Source organism: Astyanax mexicanus, chromosome 3 (assembly GCF_023375975.1).
Source record: "Astyanax mexicanus isolate ESR-SI-001 chromosome 3, AstMex3_surface, whole genome shotgun sequence".
NCBI lineage: Eukaryota > Metazoa > Chordata > Actinopteri > Characiformes > Acestrorhamphidae > Astyanax > Astyanax mexicanus.
This window is the reverse complement of record NC_064410.1, coordinates 30,846,384-30,870,932: the sequence shown is the minus strand read 5'-3', so window position 1 is coordinate 30,870,932 and position 24,549 is coordinate 30,846,384. Positions and strand designations below refer to the sequence as shown.

The 24,549-nt window shown below is 35.9% G+C and overlaps 1 protein-coding gene across 5 annotated transcripts in view; it reads left to right on the top strand.

Moving 5' to 3' along the window:
• The window catches only part of arhgef1a (Rho guanine nucleotide exchange factor (GEF) 1a), a 103,031-nt gene that overhangs the window by 57,872 nt on the left and 20,610 nt on the right, over window positions 1-24,549 (top strand). For 4 of the 5 annotated variants that reach the window (XM_049476326.1, XM_049476324.1, XM_049476329.1 and 1 more), the window contains 8 exons: window positions 5,713-5,875; window positions 10,841-10,908; window positions 12,207-12,273; window positions 12,706-12,835; window positions 14,491-14,600; window positions 16,675-16,818; window positions 19,117-19,367; window positions 20,869-20,994. In XM_049476326.1, coding sequence (XP_049332283.1) covers window positions 5,713-5,875; window positions 10,841-10,908; window positions 12,207-12,273; window positions 12,706-12,835; window positions 14,491-14,600; window positions 16,675-16,818; window positions 19,117-19,367; window positions 20,869-20,994 — 1,059 coding nt within the window. The remainder of the gene's footprint in view (window positions 1-5,712; window positions 5,876-10,840; window positions 10,909-12,206; window positions 12,274-12,705; window positions 12,836-14,490; window positions 14,601-16,674; window positions 16,819-19,116; window positions 19,368-20,868; window positions 20,995-24,549) is intronic. The other variant, XM_049476325.1, reaches the window with a different exon arrangement.

Below are 24,549 nucleotides of genomic sequence, written 5' to 3'. Positions count from 1 at the left end.
CATAATATAGTGCAGAGAAATCACACTGTGCCATAATAATAATTAAGTAAGCTTATCATAACACTGTAAAGAAAAAAGAAGCCAGATACATCATATATTTATCATATATTATTATTATTAAAGTTGGCCTAAAGTCTTATGTTAAAGACATGAACCACAAAAAGCCAAATAGTATTGGACTATACATAAAGGGCCCTATTTTGGTGATCTATAGGTGAGCTGGCCATCGTGAGGACTCAAAAAATACACCTTGCGCTGCTTGAAACGTGCAAAATGCATGCAATAACTGTCTTAATTAATCATGGGTGTGTTTTGGGCATAATGTGAAATAAATCAATCAGCGTGTATCACTTGCCATTCACTTTAAGAGGCAGATGTGCTCTGACTTTGGCAGATTGGTGCATGGCGAATCTGCGTTGCTAAGATAGCAATGAACGTCTGATGGTTGACTGTCACAGTCAGGGTTTTAATCAGTCAGTGGTGCACCTGTGTTTTCCTCTGCCAAGATAGCAATACGCCAGAAATTTACCTGAACACACCTCACTTCCCATCAGCGTAGATATATTCACTAGCGCCTTTGCTATTTAAGTGGTGGAGACACAAGGTGTGAAACTAGACTGTTTGCAAGGTGTAAGATAGCAATGAGAATAGCAGAACGACTTGTGCAGGGTGTAAGATCACATAGGGTCCCATAGTGTTTTACTGTAGCACCTTAAAGTAAGTATTAACCTACCATATATGTTCTAATCTGTATTGAATATAATACATGTTTTATTGGTGGCACATGCACTGATAATACTGCGTGTACTGTCATTTCAGAATCCATGGAACAAACTTTGAAATTGAGACATGCCTAGATCCTTCTCTGTTTCTGTGACTATTTCTTAACATGCTGTATTTGCTGATACATTCTTAGTTTCACAATCCAGCAAACATTCACACGGCTGTACCTGAAGTCAGACAAGTGTGTGATACTGCCTGATAAAGTTGCCAGAGCAGTTTATATTTTATACGCCATTCCACTTTAACTAGAAAAGTGCATTTCCTAAAGGAAGTGCTGAATGGTTTTACTCCCACCGACATTCCAGAAGGTTTCTGTTGTGGTTTCTTTCATCTTACATCCTATTTATTCCTACAGGAAAAAATGTCTTACAGACAAAAATATAAAGCATAGTATAAATCAGAATCACAATATACTGGAAAAAATTAAGGGACCACTTCAGTTTCTGAATCAGTTTCTCAATTTTTTTTCTTTTTATAGGTATATGTTTGAGTAATATAATCATTGTGTTTATATTCTATCTGCGAACAACATTTTTCCTAAATTCCAAATAAAAATAATGTAATTTAGAGCATTTATTTGCAGAAAATAAGAAATGGCTTAAAAAAACAAACAAAAAAAAGAAAGATCTCAAACAATGCAAATAAGACAAGTTCATATTCATAAAGTTTTAAGAGTAAAAAAAGAAATCAATATTTGGTGGAATAACCCTGGTTTTTAATCACAGTTTTCATGCATCTTGGAATGTTCTCCTCCACCAGTCTCACACACTGCTTTTGGAGAACTTTATGCCACTCCTGTTGCAAAAAATTAAGCAGTTCAGCTTGGTTTGATGGCTTGTGATCATCCATCTTCCTCTTGATTATATTCCAGAGGTTTTCAATTTGGTAAAATCAGAGAAACTATTCATTTTTAAGTGTTCTCTTTTTTTTCAGAGCTGTAGATAGATAGCCATAATAACATAAGTGATTTAAAAAATGTAAAAATGTGCATTCTGATTCTGATGTGTTCTTCAAAAGAGGCTGGTGGATTATAACCAGATATCTTGTGGGTGATGATAGCTCTGTGGTGGAAGTCAGTTATCATTCATCAGCAAGTTAATCTTTTATCAGTTAACTGCTTCCTAAAATAGCTGTTTTGTCAGAACATCGCAGTCCCATTTTATAAACAGATTGCTTAGCAGCAGTTTAAATATAATGGGTGTATAAACTGAAGGTCAGGTTTGTTCACTGGTATATTTGTTCTGTAGGAGAAGTGTAGGTTGTTGATGTCGTGTGCAGTTACAGACAGAAGGTCACATTCTAGCATTCAAATTTTGCAAGATCAGGCCGTGTGTTGTCCACCAGGAACATTATTTTGCACATTTGTTTGAACTCAGACAATGATAATAGAGCTTTAGAAACAGAGCTGAAAAGTGTGGAACGCTTGACAATTGCAGTAGTTTTAAAAGTAAAGGTAATTTAGTCCTTTTGAAGTTTTGAAGTAAGTGGCAATAACTATTACAGGATTATGTTTCTGAAATTTGAATTATACAGCTTGTTTTCAGCTCATTGAAATGTATAGAAAGTATAGAAAAACTGTCAAAAGAATGGAAATTTAATTCCACATTCATTCAATTCTAATTATATGTAAAGCATATGATGATACAGTTGCAAGAAAACGTATGTTACCCCTTTGGGATTACTTGGATTTCTGCCTAAATTGGTCATTAAATGTGTTCTGATCTTCATCTTCGATTCACAAAAATAGACAAACACAGTCTGCTAAAACTAATACCACACAAAAAATTATATGTTTGCATGTTTTTTTGAACACACCATGTTAACATTCACAGTGAGGGGGGGGGGGGTATGTGAACCTTTGGATTTAATAACTGGTAACAATAACCTCAACCAAAAGTTTCCTGTAGTTGCAGATCAGACCTGCACAACAGTCAGTTGTCCAGGTGCTCTTTTGCAATCTTCAAACGTGCAGAAGTGTTTTTTTGGACTGTAGTGGCCTCCGTGGGGTCCTCCCATGAACTCCATTCTTGTTTCATGTTTTTCTTATTGCATATTTATCAACAGAAATGTTAGCATGTGCCAGAGATTTCTGTATGTCTTCAGCTGACACTTTAGGATTCTTCCTCACCTCATTGATCATTCTGTGCTGTGCTCTTGCAGTCATCTTTACAGAATGACCACGCCTAGGGAGAGTAGCAACAGTGCTGAACTTTCTACATTTGTAGACCGTCTGTCTTACCGTGGACACATAAACATCAAGGCTTTTAGAGATACGTTTCATGCAAGTGAATTCTTGATTCTTCTGAGAGCTCTTTTGTGCATTTAAGGCATGATTCACATTAAGCAGAGCTTCTTAAGGTCAGCAAACTTAAAACTGGTGTGTGTTTTTTTATAGGGCAGAGCAGCTTTACCAACACATCTAATTTCATCACATCCTGACTCAAATTAGCTCTTAAATAGTCATATAATTTTTTGTGTGGTATTAGTTTAAGCAGACTGTGTTTTTCTATTGTTGTGACTTAGATGATGATCAGAACACATTTAATGATTAATTTATGCAGAAAAATCCAAGTAATCCCAAAGGGTTTACATACATTACAGTAAACATATTGCTTTTTGTTTTTATCATGTTTTGGCCTTTTTATGACTTTTAAAATTAAAATGAAGAAGTTGTTTTTAAATTGAATATGAACATACTATAAAATCGAATGTTAAGAAAAGAAGATTTCTTGTTTCTATTTTAATCCTAGTTTGATTTTATACTGACTGTAATTGGATGTAGGAACTCTCATGTGTAAAAATGAAAGATGAGCAATGGAAAAAAAAACAGGAGTGCTCAGCAAAAAATGCTGAATATCTGTCTGCCTGACACACACCAGCTGTTCTGAAACAAAGGCATTAAGAGGTCATGGGCTTATCTGGACCTCTTGTTTTAAACAAGCTCTGAACACTCACAGCTGATGCTTCAGAGGTCTTCAGTAAAACCTGAACTTGGATTAAATAAGTCGATTCTTTGGCTTGTGGAACAAACACAGGATAGAAAAGATCAAAGGCATGAAGCTGAATCATTTATGAAGCTGAAATGAAAAAACAATAAGCCACCTTCAGCCTTTTAACAAGTACTACTGTGGACACTACCTATCGCTGATTAAAAGAAGTTGCGTAAAAAGTACTGTATTTTTTGCACTGTTGGGCGCAAATAAAATGATTTAATTTTCTCAATAATTGTCAGTGCGTCTTATAATCCGGTGCTCCTTATGTATGAATTTTACCAGTCAAGTTGTAAGGGGCAGTAAAGCCGATCCGCTGAAGTACAGCGTTATTATGGAGTTTTTGTTTAGTTTTTTTAGGCACAGAGACTGGGGCAGTATTAGCATTAGCCACTAACCGCACTAAGCATTAGGTGTTTGGCAATTCAGAATTAAGTATTATAGGGCTGTAGCCTGCTGCTAGTCCCGGCTAGGACTGCTGGAGTTGCTTTTGTTCTTTTATTTCTTCTGTAATATCCAAAATAACTAGGGATTTGATTTAAATGTTCTTTGGAAGATCTGATATGGATTTATATATAAAAAAAAGCAATAATGGTAAACACGGTTATTTTTAATAATACTAGGTTTAGTGTTCTGAAAATTTAGTTCTCTAAAAATCTCTTTTTTATATACCTAAACAAAATATTATTTTAATAGAAATATCCCAAAATTAATCAATATTAAATCAAATTGAAATAAATCAAAATTTGAATTGAATTGGGGAAATTAGAACCCTGTCCTGAAAACAACATCTGTTATCTGTACTTAAGCTTTTATCCAGAAACAATGTTTACCGTTCTGGGCTGGGTTTTCCGAATGCTTCTTTGCAAAAAGATTATTCTTAGATGGTCAAGAGAGCATCATACTTAACACTCTCTCTCTCCATGTAAAGACTTTCTCAATGCTAAAATGCTTTTTAAAAACTGGGCCCTAATTGTTGTGTTTTTAGGGCTCCAAAATCAAACTAATCTAACCAGCACAAACTAAACTAACCAGCACAGTGCCATCCATGTTTTATCATCATATAACATCAGCCTAGACTTCAGTAATTAAACAGTTAACATCAAGAGTTAGCTGAGAGCATTGCCAGTTAGTTGATAGGTTAATCCGGCATTTTTATCTTCAAATTAAAAGCCTCAGGGCAGAAAATATAAATGAAAGCTACAATCAGTATAAATGTACTACAATCAGTGACTGTATCGACTAAAATGATAAAGAACATCTGTTTATTTTATTTAATTTGGACTTTACTAAGTAAAGTATTGATCTAAGTATGTTCAGCTATCTAAATACTCGTAATATCTGCATAGGACTGGTATATTTTATTATTACAGAGCAACATATTTCAGCTATTAACTTCAAACATGTATTAGAGTGTTTTTGCTCTTTAAGACATTTTTAAGTAGCCTAGAATCTACTGAAAATAATATCTGGTGTGTGTGAGCATCTTTTATATGGTAATTGTTTGGTAATTTGCATCTTTGTATGTAATTTTATCTGTTACTGACTGATGTTCATTACAGGGAGCTTTCCCAGTTACTAATTAATTCATTAATTTGCTTCTCACCTAAATGTAAATCTAAAAAAGTTAAATTGTACAGTTTAAAATACCTTGATGATAAATATAATTAAATGCAATATGTTTTTATTAATTAATCACAGAACATGTAATTAATTTGATAATTTTTGAATTGCCTGATATGAAAAGTGATACAAGAACAACTTATATATATTAAACAAAACCAGAAAATAATTACATAGTTTAATAAAATGTATTTTATAGCGCCCTACGTTTTTTGATATGACGACAATAACAGTAGGAATGCTGAAGATGATGATGTATGTACTGTTCCTAAGTTTAAGCTGTTTATTAAGTGTGTGAATTGTTTTGTTTTCTCAGAATAAGGAGAAGGAACGGATGAGGGAGAGAGAGAGGGAGGCGAGGGAGCGAGAGGCACGCTACAGTAATGGCCATCTCTTCACCTCACTCACCGTCAGCAGCACCACACTCTGCTCCGCCTGCAACAAGAGCATTACAGCCAAGGAGGCCCTCAGCTGCCCCAGTAAGTCTCCCACACACACTCACACACATGCACTGTAGAGTTAGATCACACTACATGATTTTGAGCCTGATTTTCTAGTTCCCTGAGGTGACATCACATGATCTATTTGCACGCCACTATCCCACGACTTTTGGCAAGTCAGTGTGTATGCATACATGCCAGCACTGTTAGGTGTACACCAGGAAAATCTTCATCTGCCCAGAATTCCCTTACTGGTCCATCCTTAGTGTTTTATAATGCTCAGAACTCCCATACGCTGCTGCACATTGCCCCACTATTTTTATCTGGCAGAGAGATTCAGAGTTAATGTGCCCAGTTCTCCCACACACATCCATATACATGTACATGGACACACACACACACAGACACACACACACACACAAATCGATGCTATTTTTGTAAAGAAACTGTTTCAGAAACTGTATGCTACATGCATATAATGACATTCACCTTGTATGCAGTATATTATTTCATAATCCATAAAGCAATAGTTTAATCAACAAAATGAAAGCCTCATGACTTTAACCCTTGTGTGGTGTTCATATTTTTGCTACTCGTTTACTTTGTTACTTGTATTTAATTCAGCAAAATTAAGCAATTCTACGTTAAAATGCTTTACACATGCTTGCTTCACCTAAATATAAACAGCTTACATGGTTAATATTTGCCCTTTACCTTTCTTATGTTACATTTCTTTCAAAAAGTGCTACACTTTTTTTATTAGTTTTTTAATAAAATGTAAAAGAAAAAGATATGAGAAGAAAATTTGTTTAGTTTCAAATTTACAAATGAAGCTATGTTTATTAGCCCTTGGCCAAACATACTGTATGTAATATAAATGTGAAGGGGGGGGGGGGGGTGGGGGGGGGGTGGGGGTTGGTGTACAGTGTGTGTTTATCGAAATATGTTTTGATATATATTTTTCACCAAAAAATGAGCCAATTCCAATGAGTTTGAGTTGAGGTCCCACAGACCCGAAAACCACACAAGGGTTAGTAAGTAATAAAAGCTCATAGATCAGATTTTTTTTTTTTTTGTTGCATCGTACATTTCTCTCAGACTGGTGTATTTAGATCAGTGTTTTCACTACATATATTTTACATACAAAATGATTGTAATTAAAAAAATCGGTAACAGAGAATGCAGGATGTTCAACCCAAATACAGACCTGCCAACATGCATTTTGCGTAACGGCCTCCTAGTATGCATTTTGTATGACGCGTTTGTATGTAGTACGCATATCATTTGATTTTGCATTTCGGGGGTCCTCCCAAGTTTGTCTGTGTGTTGAATGTGTTCACAGCCGCTCGCGCTGTCACACTGGCCGATTAGCAAACACACTAATCCAGCAAGCTACCTAGAGAGCCATCCGCTACTTTCCTCCACGCTTTATTTTCCTCCAAACTGCCAACAGCGACACTGTTCTATACAGGCTTAGTCTCTCTCTCTCTCTTACTTGCTCGCTTTGTCTCTCAGTCTTTCACACACACTCACATGAACACACACACACACAAATACAGATGCTAAATAAACTGCAGCTACACTTTATTAACTTCAATATATACATTATAATATTCTCATTTGAAAAGCAGCAAAAATATCCTGAGATAATATAATACAGAAAAAAAAGTTCTAGTCTGCCAATACAAAAACACACTACACTATTACTGCTCTCCCCCTCCAAAAAATAAAGGGAAATACCAAGATGAATAAAAAAAATCATGATTTTAATTATGATTAATCACAAAATATTGTGGTAATACATACAGTTCATTTTTAAGTGATTGACACCGTTGGTATAAATATAATTTAATTTAACCAATTTACAATTAAATACCCATTATCAAAAGCTTAAGTTTGGTCCTCTGGTAGGTCACATATATACAGTTTTGTTTTTTTCACTGGTGATTGAAATGTTTTTGTTTGTTTCAAGTAAATAAAAACATGCATTAAATATGTAGTTTCCATGAATATATTTAGTAAGCAATTATTGTCCTTTCAGAACTGCAGGCTTGTACAATAGAAGGCTTTTGCAAACACATTTTTAAATAATGCAAAAAAAATGTATTGTCTTGGGTGGGTGGAGATTAATACTCATAAAATATTATAAGGTTAAAAGTCTCCAAATGATGCCCATGCCAGTGTTCCTGTCTTCACAAGGCTGACAAGAAAGAGAAAGAAAAAATAAAGACAGGGAGAAGAGAGAAGAGAAAATGGTAGATTGGCTTGGCTAAGATTAAGTTAAAATAGGTATTATATTCACAAACTACTGTAAAGCCTGTCAAAACACTGGACCCACTGTGCCGCATCCAAAAATGTGAAATCTGAAGACACACACTGCATCTCAGCTTCACCTAACCACATACTGGCACTTAATGACTTAAAGCCTGGTTCAATTTTGCACTGTGCAACACATCGCATCACAAAGCTTTTTTACAGTACTATATAGAAATAAAGTCATACTGAGACCACAGAAAGCCACAGTAGATCACATGTGACTTAAAATTTACACAGAGATTAGCAGTCAGTCTTTTGGTAGACAAGCTATTGCTAAAGCCAAGTTAGCTCAGATAATGTAACTGTCCTAGCCCTGTAGAGCTCGTATCTTTCAGCATAAAAATGAAACAGTTTGTGAAGAGGTATTGAACTGAGTAATTTATGATTTATTTTATTACACTGTAAACATGAACTCAAACCTACTGAGTATTGGTTCTCCTTTCCAGCGTACTATATAGCTGGTAAAAAAAAGTTGGAGGATTTTGATCCAGTGCATAAAACAATTAGGATTTATATTGTACGAGCCCCTTTGATGTACTGAAGAAGACACACTATAGTGCGAAACTGTGCTTTGTCATAGACTTACACAAGCACACCCTTTCCTGTTTTGGTGTCCTGCTTTTCACCTCTCCCCTGTTCTTAGTTGATTTCACTACTGTTTTCAGCTTCTTCATTTTAGCGCTGCTGACTGCAGCATCCAGACAGCACAAGACACACACAGATAAGACCCTGTACGTTAGCTCTGTGCTCCGCTGCTCTGGTCTGAGCTTCTGTATTGATCGTGTTACACGTTTGAGTAGGTGTTGGAACATGTAGTTCTTGCTTTTATACCCAGCAAACAAGGCAGCATGGGCCCATAAAGCACTGCAGAGTAAGAGAGGAGTAGATGTTTCTTGACAAATGTGAGATGGACCGTTTTTCTTTTTGGTCAGCCATGGATATCATTTTTGACCAGTCTTTTTTTATTATTGAATCATTAACACTGACTTTATCTGAGGCAAGTGAGACCTCTAGTTCATTAAATATTGTTCTAAGTTCTTTTGGGACCTCCTGGATAAGTTGTTCATGCACTTTTGGAATAATTTCGGTCGGCCGGCCACTCCTGGGAAGGTTTGCCAGTGTTCCATGTTTTCTTAATTTGTGAATAATAGCTCTCACTGTGTTTCACTGAAGTCCCAAAGCCTTAGAAATAATTTTGTAACCTTTTCCAGACTTTTCCATGACTTTGTTTTCTCATCTGTTTTTGAATCTCTTCAGATTACAGCGTTTTGTGTTGATTTTTAAGATCTTCTAGCTGCTTTCCTAGCGATTTCTTGATTCTTCAGATATAACAGTAATCAGTCCTGGAGGATTATGATTAGTGAAATTTAACTCAGCTTTCCAAAAAGTGTGATTAATCACAGTTAATTTAGGCAAACACTTTTTCAGTGCTAGATTGGTTTTAATAGTTTTTTTAATAGTAAACCATCATTTAAAAAGGGCTTAGGTTATCGTTGTGACCGTTTGATATTAACCCCTTAACATGCCTTGACCCGTATATGGGCTACAGGTGTATTTTTTTCTGCAGTAAAATAACTTATTTACATTTAGAAAATTTGTGGGCTTTGAAATCTCCTGCGGAACACTTGGAGAAGTGGCCTGTTTTCTGTTTACTCCACTTCCAGATTACAGTAACAGAAATCAACCAAAATTCTGCAGGTTTGAAAATAGACAAAAAAATAGACAAACATAATGAAACTAAATGTTTGGAGGACATGAAATGTTTGATTTGTATTCAGGAAAATATTGATTTTAAAATTAAGTTCAGGATAGAGACTCTTATGATTTTTTTTTCAGTATATTTTGACATTAGCAGATTTACTTACATATATTTTTATATTTTCTATTACAATTACAGTTATGCTTTTCAGTAAGATTCCTTATCAAACATGGAAGCTTTTTATGTAATGCTTGAATAGAAATTCTCTAAATTTAGTGGTGTAATATCAGACAGACAATTAACACAAATCCTGGCCTGTTAAAGAGTTCAAGTTTGTTTGATAATCTGAAAAACTAGTGCTGGTCTCTGTGACTGTTATGTAGGTTAAGGGGGGCAGTAATATGTGTGTTTATTTATGGGGGGGTTATATCAGGGAAACTCCACCGGGGCCCCGAGTCTTTCCTGCCCAATCAGCCTCATAACAGGAAGTCAAACAGCTCAAACAATGGACCCGACAGACACCCTGCACTGGAAAGACCATTACAGAAAAACTCACGGTGCTTAAAGAAGTAGGAGAGGTAGTTAGAGTAAAGACGGAGACGAAGATCTGGAACACAGGTTCAGCACAGGCATGGATACGAGCCAAGAGACTGACAGAGACAGGAGAAAGACTGGTACTGTATGTCCAGATTTATATTCAAATCTGCTTTCATTTTTTTGTGTATCTAATCAGTGGAAATGTGTTTATTCTGTAAGATGGTGAGGAGCTACATGGTGTAAGTGTACATGGTGATAATGTTAGGTGGGTTTGTAACGTAATTAGAGACATAGAAATGGTTCACATAAGATGTGGTTCACTTCCACTTTCAAATTCAGTATCGGTGGTTTATGATCTGAAGCAGCAGTTTCTATGTTTAGTGCTGCCGATGGACACATGGTGTGAAAGACAAGCGAATGAAGTAACGCTTCCTTTCTTTTGTGTTTTTCAGCCTGTAATGTCACCATTCACAACCGCTGCAGAGACGCCCTGCCCAACTGTGTCAAGATGAAGCAGCGGGTAAGAGAAGTGCTCCACATATATTTTCCTTAAAACATGTCACAAGACTCTGGTCATATACAGAACTACAAGTTCTACATAACTGGGGATTCAGGTCAATGTCAATTATTTGAGGTGGAACGCTACTGTTACTTTTATTAAAGAAGAAATTGATTTTTCAGGGAACAATGATTCTGATATTGAAACTGTCCTTTCTTTTTATTTAAGCTGAGTTTTTTTCTTTTTATGCAAGCTGAGATTTCTTCCTTACAAAACGACTGTGCTTCAAAATGACCTATTTTAGTTGAAGCTCTTTAACTTAAGATGAGCATCTAAAACTAGGCTACCCTGCTCAAATGACTTACACTCTACTACACTACAGGACAAAGCACACAGCTAACAACATGACATCACACAGAGTCTGTGCGATTTCAGTCTAGATTAGTTACAGGAGTGCTTTGAATTAGTTGAATTTATTTTTCCACTTATTTATTTCTTCCACTATTGAGATCAGATTATTTTGGTAAAATTAAAAAATATCTTAAAAATGTAATGAACATACAGTGATGAAGCAAAATTGATGGGATTAACAAGCTCTTGGACACCTACTCATTTATTGTTTCAATAGTATTTATTGCTGCAAGATTTTTTTTTATTATTATCTTGTTGAAGGAACTGTCTCTACACTGTAAACACACAGTTAGTTTGAACTATTAACAAATTAAGTATGTTTAATGTAAAACTGGATATTTCCAAACAGTAAAAAATTAGGTGAACATTTGTGGGCACATATACATTTAAACGGAGATCTTTGAGTTGAATAAGCATACTGGAAGTGTCCCCCAGTTTTTGACACTTATCATTAGTGTGTAATGATAACCCCTAGGCTACTGTAGGTAAACTTGTAGATCATAAATCATGATTTAACTGTCTGACCTCTGTGTTGTTGGCTGTAAAAGCAAGCATCATTTTCTGAGCTGCTAACTCTCTATTGGCTGTGTGCTACACTGTTCACTCTATAGCATTTCTTTCTCAATCTAATTGTCTATGCATTTGGGTATTTTGCTTTGTAACTGTCAGATTTAGCGCTCAGTGATTCATTGCTCAGAATTGAAGCTGCTAATAAAATCTTTAGTAGCTTTTTAATTTATCACAGGTACAGGGGGGCTGCATTGGTACGCAAAATTTTTACATCTGTCATAAATGATAAAGGTTTTTTCAAACATACGTACGTATTTTAGAACATATTTTTGTTCTACTTAAAAACTAATTAATTTAAAATGAACTAAAACTGTTGTAATTGGCCTGTATTGTTGCAGCAACAGAAGCTAGCGCTGATGCGGAACAGTTCAGCGTATGGTGGCACAGTGACGTTACGGAATAAAAGTAAGTAATCCTCTCAGACTGCCAGAAAAAACATCTTTGGAGGTGATTTGAATGGACTTAAACTTTTAAAATAAAACTGAAAACTGCATTTAATCTGAGAATCCTGGAAATATGTGGAAAGCTTATGTGGAAAGAAGTTTATAATTATATTTGATAGATATCTAAGATTATAGATATAATAGATAATACAGGTTTATGGTAAAAATAATCACAAATCACAATATTCTGTAGAAAATTAGCAATTAGATATTTTGCCCAAATCATGCAGCTCTATGTGAAGTCAGAAGAAAGAGTATTAACCCTGCTAATAGCACTGCAGTGAATTTGTGAAATCTTAAATATTGACCATGTGTCAGCCATGTTTTTCTATTTTAGTTCAGTTCTAATTTAAATGTAATCGCAGTGTGATTCCTCTCTTATCTGACTCTGCAGCACATTTAAAGGAGCGGCCTAGCTCAGCTATTTATCCATCAGACAGCCTCCGCCAATCACTGCTCGGCTCCCGCCGCGGACGCTCCTCCCTCTTACTCTCCAAAAGTGTCTCCACCAATAACATTGCAGGGTGAGTACCAGCCCAGCCAGCTCACTGTGCTCATCTGCAGAGCAGTCTGTTCTACATTGTATGATAAATATATGTGTGGATATATGTGTATGTAAATGTTGTTGCATAAGCAAGACATGTCTTAGGTGGTGAACCTCACGTTGATTGTGAATGTAAACTAGTTCTGGGTGGAAAAGACCAATTTATTCACTTCAAATTTTAATTTTAAATGTGGTCATATGGTCATATGGAGTGTCTTGAGTGTAACATAATAATGTTATGCAAGAAAAAACAGAGTACTACATTTAACATAGCCTAATTTATCAATTTGAAAATAGTACAGGTACTTTGTACTAATGTAATCTGCCTGTTGCTTTCAATCATTTGAGGTGAGGTCTTAATACTATCTCACTCACTCCACAAAGTCTCTACACACATGCTCACTTTCAGACAAGAGTACAAACAATAAATGTCTATTTTCTGGTTTATTTTCATACATACGACAGACCGAATTATAAGGCACATTTTCTTCTAACCACTGGGTGGTAAGACCTGTAAAGCTAAGCTAAGTTAAGTAAACAAAACTGTAAACAAGTCAAACCAGCGCAGGACTTTAATCCACAAAGACTTCTCTCCTGAAAACTGTTTATTTGGTTGATCAAAGCACTTCCGTTTATTTACAGTAAGCTTAGATTTCCTAATTTCCTCTAAAGCTGTAGCATTAGCATTAGCAACTAACTGTTAGTGGTTAGCAGCTAATGCCCCCCGACAGAGCTACACTGAGGAGAGCTAAACCAGCACTGTGGTTTGCAGGCAATGCTAATGCTGCTCCAGCAGTGCTAGCTAGGTTTAGCAGCAGGCCACAGGCTGATAATATTCACCTCTGAATGGCCAAAGAGCTAGCATTTAGTTCGGTTAGCGGCTAATGCTAATAATGCTGGAGAACTAAAGTGAAACTCCTTCATACATAAGGTGCACCAGATTATAAGGCGCACTGACTTTTTGTGGGAAAATTACACTGCATTCCAAAATATTTTTCAAATTATATTTTTCCCTGATTTTCTTAAGTGGTCTTATGGTCGAAAATTAATTTAATTACTTAGAGGAGTTTAAGTGCAGTATTTAAACTGAAAAATACTTTACACTGATTTCTCAATATTTTATTCTTTTTTGCAGCCAAACAAACCCTAGAGTATTCAAAAATTTAATTGATAAAATTACAAAATTAAAATGTTTCATGTACTGTGAACTCTTGAAAATTTAATGCGCTATAAATCGTAAGTCCCAGATGTCCAAAAAAATACAATAAATATTCAGTGATACATTGTAAAATCACCAGAATCAAAAAAAAAATACAGGAAAACAAATTTTGGTAATCCATGCCCAGCACTAATGTGAATGTAGTTCATGTGTCTTCCAGTGACATTATTGTTGTTTAATGTTGTGTAGTTGTTGTAGTGAACGTGTGTTTCTTCGCTGTCCTGTTTTTTTTTAATGTATGATTTGTATGCATCATATTTTTTTGTTAGTTTTCATGCATCATTATTATTGTTATTATTTTCTCATTTAAGTTTTTTATTGTGTTCTGGTGCATGTTCGTGTTGCATGGATGTACAATTATGTCTGTGTGTGTGTGCATGTACGTGGTGTGTGTGTCGTTGTGTGTGTGTGTGTAGGACTCTGAGTGATGACTCTCCCTTGGGGCTGCGCAGGATCTTGTCTCAATCAACAGACTCTCTAAACTTCAGGAGCAGAACCATGTCTATGGAATCACTGAATGATGAGGGTAGGAAAAACACACACATGTGTTTTTGTTTTTTGTTCACATCCTTTACAGAGACATCATAAGCAAAAGCATTAGTATTAGCATATACAAATGTGTTTAAATCTATTCAAACCTGTGAGTTTAGAGCCTGGATCAAATAAACATTAACCTATTGGTATCATATTAATACAAGGCATGGGTTAGAGTGGTAGAGAAGTGGAACTGAGTTCTCTGGAATGAAAAGTACTCCATTCAGTACTTTTGGGCCCTGACCTTACTAAAACTCTTGCATGCAGACGAATCCTCACAGCAGTTCTCAAAAATCTAGTAGACAGACTTCTATGGACATTAGAGACTGTTACTCTAAAAACCTGATAAAATCTTGTTTAATACCCTTGATTTTAGAAGAAATAATGAATGAGCCGATATCCCAATACTTCTCCATATAATGTAGATAAGTACAGTGGCTTGCAACAGTTTCATACCTCTTGAACTTCTTCACATCTTGTCACCTTACCCCCACATACTTAAATGTATTTTATCGGGATTTTAAGTAATAGACCAACACAAATAGCACATAAGTGTAAAGTGGAACGAAAATGATACATGTTTTTAAAATATGAATCAAATAAAAATCTGAGAAGCCCAAAAATATTCAGTTCACCTATATCAATACTTAGTAGAGTAACCTTTTGCTGCAGTTGCTGCTTCAAGTCTTTTAAGGTATATCTCTACCAGCTTTGCACATCTAGAGACTGAGATGTTTATTTATTTTTCATTCCTCTTTGCTTAACAGCTTAAGCTCAGCCATATTTTTTTATTTAAACCTTTCCACTGTAGCTCTGGCTGTATGTTTAGGGTCATTGTCTTGCTGGAAGGTGAATCTATTTCCCACTCTGAAATCTTTTGCAGCCCCCAACAGGTTTTTTCCCTGCGTGATATACAGATGAGTAGCTGAGAGGGACAATTGGCCTAGCTAAATTGGGTAGAAAAATGGGAGACAATTACAAATAAATCTTTAAAGCAAAATCACTGCTTTAAACTTCTCCACAACTTTATCTCTGACCTGTCTGGTGAGCTCCTTGGTCTTCATGATACTGTTTGTTCTCTAGTGTCCTCTAACAAACCAGAACAGGTGTTTATATTTATACTGAGACTAAATTACAAACAGCTGGACTCTATTAGCTAATTAAGTGACTTCTGTAGGCAGTTGATTGCTCTGGATTTTATTTAGGGGTTTCAGAGTAAACAGGGCTGAATACTTCTGCACGCCACACTTTTTCAGATTTTTATTTGATTACAATTTTGAAAACCATGTTTCATTTTCATTCCACTTCACACTTTGTTGGTTTATCACCTAAAATCTCAACAAAAATAGATTTAAGTTTATGAATTGTAAGGTGACAAGATTCTGAAGGCAGTTGATTGCACTGGATTTTATTTATGGGTTTTAGAGTAAAGGGGGCTGAATACTTTTTTTATTTGATTACGTTTTTGAAAACCATGTATCCTTTTCGTTCCACTTCACAATTTTGTGCTACCTTGTGTTGGTTCAATACTTAAAATCTCAATAAAATACATTTAAGTTTCTAGTTGTAAGGTGACAAGATGTAAAAAAAAAAAAGTTCAAGAGGTATGAATACTTTTGCAAGCCTGTGTAGATGTACAGAGAGAGAGAGAGAAGATGATTTAAAATTCAGTGTTTGATATTTTTCATGTTCAAGTTCTGCTTGACTGTTGCACGGCTACTGTAGCTTCAGTGAGCTCATAACAGGCTTCACAGCTCATTACCGCTGTGGCATGTGCTGATTTTATTAGCTGTGGACATTCTCAAATGTCATGCAGAATCTCAGAGAGCTGCATTTCTATATTAATTACACTCATCTGTCCAGACTGACCTCTTTTAATACCAAGACTGCCTCCTGATATTATTCTCATTCTGTAATAAACTAAATTACACACAAAATGAGCTCAACTCTAACATTTTAAGAGCAGAATGTGTAATAATTAATTGTGTATTTATCTAATACAGAATGCTGTTCTGATATTTGAAGTAGGTTTTATAAAAATACTCTGCATCTCTCTCACCCTGTAGGAGAGCTGTACTACGCCTCTATGCTGGAAGAGCTAGAGATTGACGCGCGAGACTTCGGGGCGGATTCCTGGAGTATGGCTGTCGACTCCGCCTACCTACAGACCCACCGCAAAGACATCATCAAGAGGCAAGACGTCATCTATGGTAAGTGAGAGCCATTTAGAGGCAGGTTGTAATAAAGGGGTTAACAGAAGCCAAACAGCACCGCTTTCTGCTGTTCCCATCAGTCTTACATTTAATACAAATGCATAAAAATGCTTGAAGGCTAATGTGAATGACTGTTCCAATTTTTACACAGACATTGACACAGATAATTAGCTTTTCAGTGTCACAGCAGATACAGTACTGTGCTGAAGTCCACTTTAACCATTTACAGCTCTGGAAGAAAAATAAGAGACCACTTAAAAATGATAAGTTTCTTCCATTTAACCAAATTGTAAACCTCTGGAATGTAATCAAGAGGAAGATGCATGATCACAAGCCATCAAACCAAGATAAACTGCTTGAATTTTTAAAGTTGCATAAAGTTCTCCAAAAGCAGTGCATAAGACTGGTGGAGGAGAACATGCCAAGATGCATGAAAACTGTGATTAAAAAACAGGGTCTTTCCACCAAATATTGATTTCTGAACTGTTAAAACTTAATTAACATTAATTTGTTTTCTTTGCATTATTTAAGGTCTGAAAGCTCTGCATCATTTTTGTTCTTTCAGCCATTTCTCATTTTCTGCAAATAAATGACTAAATAACGATATTTTTATTTGGAATTTAAGAGAAATTTGTCTGTAGTTTATAGAATAAAACAACAATGTTCATTTTACTCAAACATACTTATAAAAAGCAAAATCAAAGAAACTGATTCAAAAACTCAAGTGGTCTCTAATTTTTTTTGTCAGAGCTGTATATACAGTCATTAGAAAATTAGAACAGTGCTTTATTTTTTACTACTCCTTGATGTTACAAGCAGAGATGCATGCTGTATCTGTATATACTGGAGTTTTCATATTTTGTCTTACATCCATTAATACTTTTACTCCAATATATTTTATGCATGTGCTGCATCACTACTGGCTACAATTATAAAAAAAATGTTACAAATATTCTAAACCACATTATCACTGCCAGAGGGGAAGATGCTCTGCACTGTGATGAAGCTCCTCATTATTGAGAGAATCAATCAGTCAAGCTGATCTTATAAGAAGACCACCCTGCTCCCGTTCTGCCTTTTGTACTGCAAACCTTTGACTTTTTTTTTTTATACAACACAATACTTTAGTTGAATACTTTAGAACTTCTACTTTTTCCAAGTATGGAGCTTAAAGAAAACTTCAGCTTCTACTCAAGTCACTTTTCTTTGATAGAGCATGTCCACTTTTACTCAAGTCTGGGTCTCTAGTACTTTATAGATGTCTGGTCACAAGCCACTGTATGGATTTGCTTAGTGGTCATCCTTTTTCATTGGTTGGGGATTTTTGGGAGTGTTAATCACCTTCCCAGGTTAAAGGTAGAGAGTGGATAAAAGCCTCCACCAGAGGAATTACTATTTTACCATTAAATCGCTTTACAAATGACAAAAAATGCTAGATTTTCTAGATGTTAGCTAAAACTGAAAACATAATGACGATGGGACGCAAATGGCAAAACTCAGAAGTGTAGCGTTCCTTGTATGTTTAATATTTTGGCTGAAACGTGCCTAGTCATTACCCTAACAACATTAGTCTTATATTTTTGTATTAATCATTTGATTAACTTAAATAACTATGCTTTTTTCAAGTAAATAGAAATAGTGTCAAATAGTCTATTAAATAACAAGATTCATTATGGATCATTTGCTAGTTCAAACATGCCATTAGCTTATGGATATTCGGGAAGAGAAAGCGGTGGATGGGGAAAACTTCAACTTGTCGTGTAAGTAGAGTCAAGAAGGAGAGATAGAGTTAAAAGGGAGGAGATGGGGTGGTGGAGGGTTGTGAAAACTCATCATGACACATAAGAGAAGGGCAGGGAATTTATAAGATGTTAGAAGGGGAGGAGCTTCAGGCATGTTCCTCCTTCCAAAATTGTATTTTATAAGTTCCAAGTAGTCATACAATAAGAAAATGGAAATCCAGTATAGAAAAAACAGATACAAGAAGATTATCTTATTGATAATCGTATTATAATCACATCGCAAACCTCTAAATCGTAATTGATTTCAACTGTAATTTGCCTAGAGATTCCCGCCCCGCAGGAGTATGCTATAATATCTTTTGATATTAAAAACAGATTTCCAAGAAGTAAAGGACAGAGTTATAACCATCCCAGCAATAAGCTATTTTGGTGTTTAGTCTGGTGAGGGCAGCTGAGGTTTGGGAAGCTGAATCTTGGAGATAATGATGCCTGAAGTGTCACTTCAGCTCCTTTCTGCCACTTTATTTAAGTTAATAATCTGATTCCCCCGTAGAGCTGATCCAGACAGAACTGCATCATGTTCGGACGCTGCGCATCATGGATGGCGTGTTTCGGCGTGGGATGCTGGAGGAGGTGCAGTTGGAGCCGGGTGTGGTGCACGCCCTCTTCCCCTGCCTCGAGCGGCTGCTGACCCTGCATACAAACTTCCTCAATCAGCTACTTGATCGCCGCCAGCAGTGCCTGCATCCGTCCAGTGCTCACAACTTCACCATCTACCACATCAGTGACATCCTCCTGCATCAGGTAGCTGTAAAAAATGCTGTACTTAGCCCTGTCACGATAAGATTTTTTTGTGGAAGATATATTTTCCCATGAATTATTGCGATACACAAGACTGTTAAATGCCACTGACCCAAAAAGTAATTATACACTTTTTAAAGACAGCTAATTTTGAATTAATCATTAATTATAATTAGTTTGCGAATTATATATTTTTTCTTCACCTACTCCAGTCCACACTAAAATACAGTTTACTGATATATATGTGAACAAACATACAAATAAACACAATCATGATTATCAAATATTATTGAGGTCATGTTCATTTATTATACAATAAATCAATATTGCAAATATTGTGACAGGCCTAGCTGTACTGATGAGTACTGATAAACTGACACATGAGAAAATTACATTTTTAGTGGTGGTGGACATCATGGCATTAATATAATGGAAATTATCTAAGGATATCTACAATAAAACATGTTGAAAAATTGTGCTGTCATTTATCTCAATAATTAAGCAATAATACACTCGAGATCCGTGCTATAATATGTAACATTCGTTTGAGTTAAAGAGGACGAGAAAAATCTTTTTTGTTATCAACACGTTAATAAACTATTATTAATCTATTATTAAAATAGTTCCATTGCTGCTCTGTTTGTAGCTGCACTGTTTGGCTTGTAAGCGCTGCATCATTGCTAGGTTACCTGAACTGTATGTGGTGGAGTAATACATGGAGAGCTTCGGTTACAGTGCATTACCGGCTGATAATGACACTCACAAAACACCTCTCAGCCAATCACATTGCAGGGTCGGAATTAACTTTGGTATAATATTAAATGTAGTCGTTTTTTTCCAGCAAATAGTTTAAAGCCTTATTCCTGAGCAATAAACAGTTATAGTTTAACAGTTATATGTGTACATAAGAAAAAGTGCAAATAAATATTAATTTGCTCAATCGTTTCAAAATGCCTCCTGTTTCAGTTTTAGTTCCTGTTAGTTCAACTAATACTGAACTAAATTAAATCAGGTGTACAGGTAGAATATAGATAAAAAGCTAAAAGTTTGTATTGACTTAAAAGTTAAATTTTTCTGGAATACAGTACACTGACAAGCCAAGTGGGACTAATATTGTGTCCCATGACTTTTGCCATATCCCCAGGAAGCTAAATAGCACTGCACTGACCTGCAAGTAGATGTGTGTGCTGCCAGTGTTTTTGTATGAACTGGGTTGTTGATGGCTGCTGTAGAAAGTGCTTTAATATCTGTGTGTTATAGAATGTGTGAGGCGTGTGGGTGTAATGAAGTGAGGTGTAAATGTGTGACTTGCATTGAGTGTGTGGTGAGAAGAGAGTTATGATACATAGATTTACAACAGGAAACAGGATGTTCTGCACCAAGTCAGTTAAAAAAATATTATGTTCTAAAATATACATATATTTAAAATGAATAACTAAGGTAGATGATTTTAATCTCTGCTCCTCTGTACCTGTGTTAACATGTGTGCACACGTGTGTTTCAGTTCTCAGGTCAGTGCGCTGATGAAATGAGGAAAACCTATGCTGAATTCTGCAGTCGCCACTTAAAGGCTGTTAAACTGTACAAAGAGCTGCTGGCCAGAGACAAGAGACTACAGTACTTCATACGGGTAAGAGTGCATTTAAGGCAGCTCATTTTTTCAAATAATCTTAAAAACCTGATGCTAGGTTTATTAATCATCACATGTATTTAGTAGAGTAAAATATTTCATTTTAAGCTAGCAGACATATGCATTAAGACATACAGGGGTTGGACAATAAAACTGAAACACCTGTCATTTTAGTGTGAGAGGTTTTATGGCTAAATTTGACCAGCCTGGGGTCAAATCTTCAATAATTGCACATTACTGCACCAGTAAAAGCAGAGTGTGAAGGTTCAATTAGCAGGGTAAGATCACAGTTTTGCTCAAAATATTGCAATGCACACAACATTATGGGTGACATACTAGAGTTCAAAAGAGGACAAATTGTTGGTGCACGTCTTGCTGGCGCTTCTGTGACCAAGACAGCAAGTCTTTGTGATGTATCAAGAGCCACGGTATCCAGGGTAACGTCAGCATACCACCAAGAAGGACCAACCACATACAACAGGATTAACTGTGGACGCTGTAAGAGGAAGCTGTCTGAAAGGGATGTTCGGGTGCTAACCCGGATTGTATCCAAAAAAACAAAGAACCACGGCTTCCCAAATCACGGCAGAATTCAATGTGCACCTCAACTCTCCTGTTTCCACCAGAACTGTCCGTCGGGACAATAAATTATTGTGGTCTAAAACCAGGTGGGAATCTAGCACTAAAGGTAGCATTGTTTTTCTTTCAGCAAATGAGAGAAAGAATTTAAAAACAAGCGAAAATTATTATTATTAATTATTTACATATGTGTTCCAATATCTGGGGCTAGATTTTAACCTTTAAAAGGTAAACTGTATTTTTGTTGACAGTTTAATAGCGGAAGTTAGGTAAATAGAATCAACACTTTTTAAACTTCAATCACTGATGGGTCTTCAGTAAAAAGAACATTCTTGCATAACAAAAATCGAGCTGTAAAACAAGCTAATTACAAAGTCTTAATATATTAAAAAATATATATTTATACTCCCAAAATTTACATACACAGCCCTCTCTTGTCAAATTTTGAGTAGTGATTTTTTTTTTGCCCCCGAGTCATTTGATTTTAAGTATTTGCTGATAACAAGTCCTGATCTGATTCTTTGCAAGGCAGTAAAAAAAACATTAAAGTTGTCCCTTAAGTTTCTTTTTATTATTATTATTGAATTATTATTAAGACAAAGGTATAAAAACAACCAATGTTTAGCACAAAATAAAATACTAGATGGTCATATAAATGATTTCCATTTAAATATACATCTTTTCCTAAATAAATAAAGTAAGATTCTTCTGTATTTTTTTACACTGTAAACACTTAAAATCTTTTCATTTAAAATAGTCAGTGCATCTTATAATTCGGTGTGCCTCATTTTTACCACTCAGGGTGTAAGGATCAGTAAAGCCACTCCACTGAAGTACAGCGTTATACAGGAGTTTCAGTAAAGTTTCTCCAGCACTGAGGCCGGAGCAGTATTAGCGTTAGATGCTAACCGTAGTGCTAGCTCTTTTACTGTTCAGAGGTGAGTATGTCCGACTATAGTCAGTGTGTTTACCGTGTTAAAATAAGCTACGTTGGACGAATGGCTAGTTATATAGTTATATCGCCCTGGCTTATTGGAAAACTCAGAGTTCCTCGGCCCAGGGTTGTCGAGCAGCATTTAACTAGCACTAAGCGCTGCTGCTAAACGCGCTAAAATATTGCAATGTGCAGAGTTTGCTGAGTTTAAATGAGAGAAAATAAACACTAGTGTAGTTGCATATATTGCTTTTTTTGTGAAATATGTGTGTGTGTAAGAGAGAGAGTGTCAGAGAGCAGCATGACAGCATAAGCAACCACACACACAACAGACAAACTTGGGTGATATGAGGGACTTGTTGCAGCCTGTGTGAATGCAGCATGAGCATTCTCAGTGCACGTGTGCTGCAGAGTCTATAGTAAACTTGTGGAGTAAAAACAGAACATTATATTTTAAAAAAATCAGTGACAGGGCAGTGATCAAAGTGGTAAAATGCAGCAGATACTTTGAGAAAACATAGTGTTGATACATTCTCCGGATCAGAACTGCATTTTTTTACCACCCATGGGACATGGTTAAAGTCATGGGACAAGATATTTTTGTCCCTTCTTCCATGATATATGGCATGTCATTGTAAATGGGTGTGTAAAACTGCATGTGAGAAAGAGAACTGGATATATGTGTCATAAAATATGACACAAAGGGCGAGCATTACATCCGTCCTAAATAACCTATGGAACAACACGTCTCCACCAGCATGCTTAGTCAACGTTGGCTGGAGCTCATCCTGGGAATGTGATTAAGGAGCCACACAGGGCATCAGGAGTGTGTGAGAGGAGATAAATGAGGTGTCTGTGTTGGTGTGCTTGTGTTTATATAACCACCTAATACTGGTCAGGCAGAAGAGATGGAGGTACTGTGTGTGTGTGTGTGTGTGTGTGTGTTAGTGCAGTGGGAGGACAGTGATGTACAGCTGGATGAACGTGGGTGTTGTATGCACTAATAGCCTTGCTGCCTGAATGTTGTCATAGTTGAATGAATCATCAGATTTTCAGGTATTTTTCAGTCTAACTTGCATCATGAGCAATTGGTCATTTTTTAGCACACAGTACTGCAGGAAGACAAAAAATCACAGCAGTTTGTGCCCAGTGTGCTTCATTAGGACAGTTCAATTCAGTGCATGACACTATTTTGGGCAGCCAAAAAACGGTTCCTGGCATTTAATGAACTGTTCTCCTCTATTAAACAGCTTTTACAGAGCAGCCATCACATTTATTTTGTAGTGTGAAAATTTTGTGATGCACCAAAATTAAAATATGTGACCCAAACTGAACAAAATGAAACATTTGTCCAAAGGCCGACTGCTGATGGTTTTTCATTTTGCCGCTTTTTCACCAGTTAGTCAATTCAATAGTGTAAAATTACAATTTTAAAATATTTATTGAACACTTAACCTTTCTAACATTCCAGCAGACATATTAACACAGCACAAAACATTTACTTCGGTAGTTCTAAGCATGAATTTACATTACCAGTGCTATTCTAGTCACAAATGTATTTCAGTAGTGCTATTCTAAATATAAATATACCTCAGTAGTGCTATTCTAATTATAAATATACCTCAGTAGTGCTATTCGTATTATAAATATACCTAAGGTGTGCTATTCCAATTATGAACATATCTCAGTAGTGCTATTTTAGTCATGAATGTACCTTAGTAGTGCTATTCTAATTATAAATGTACCTCAGCAGTGCTACTAAAGTCACATGTGAGTGGAACTTAAAGTTAAGTTAGCTCAGCAAACATTCTTAGACCTGTACAGCTTGTCGCTGATCTCTGATTATATGCTGGGCTGGGCAATATATATAGTTTTAAGAATTATCGAGATATATATGTATAAACGAGATATAGGATGAGATAATATCGTTTATATCAGTATAAGCTATGTTGCATTCCTGTTAGCTTTGACAGTTCCCCTTTCTCTTCTTCCACAGAGATGAATACTGGTGTTTCCATCTCTAGAATATATGTCATGTTCAT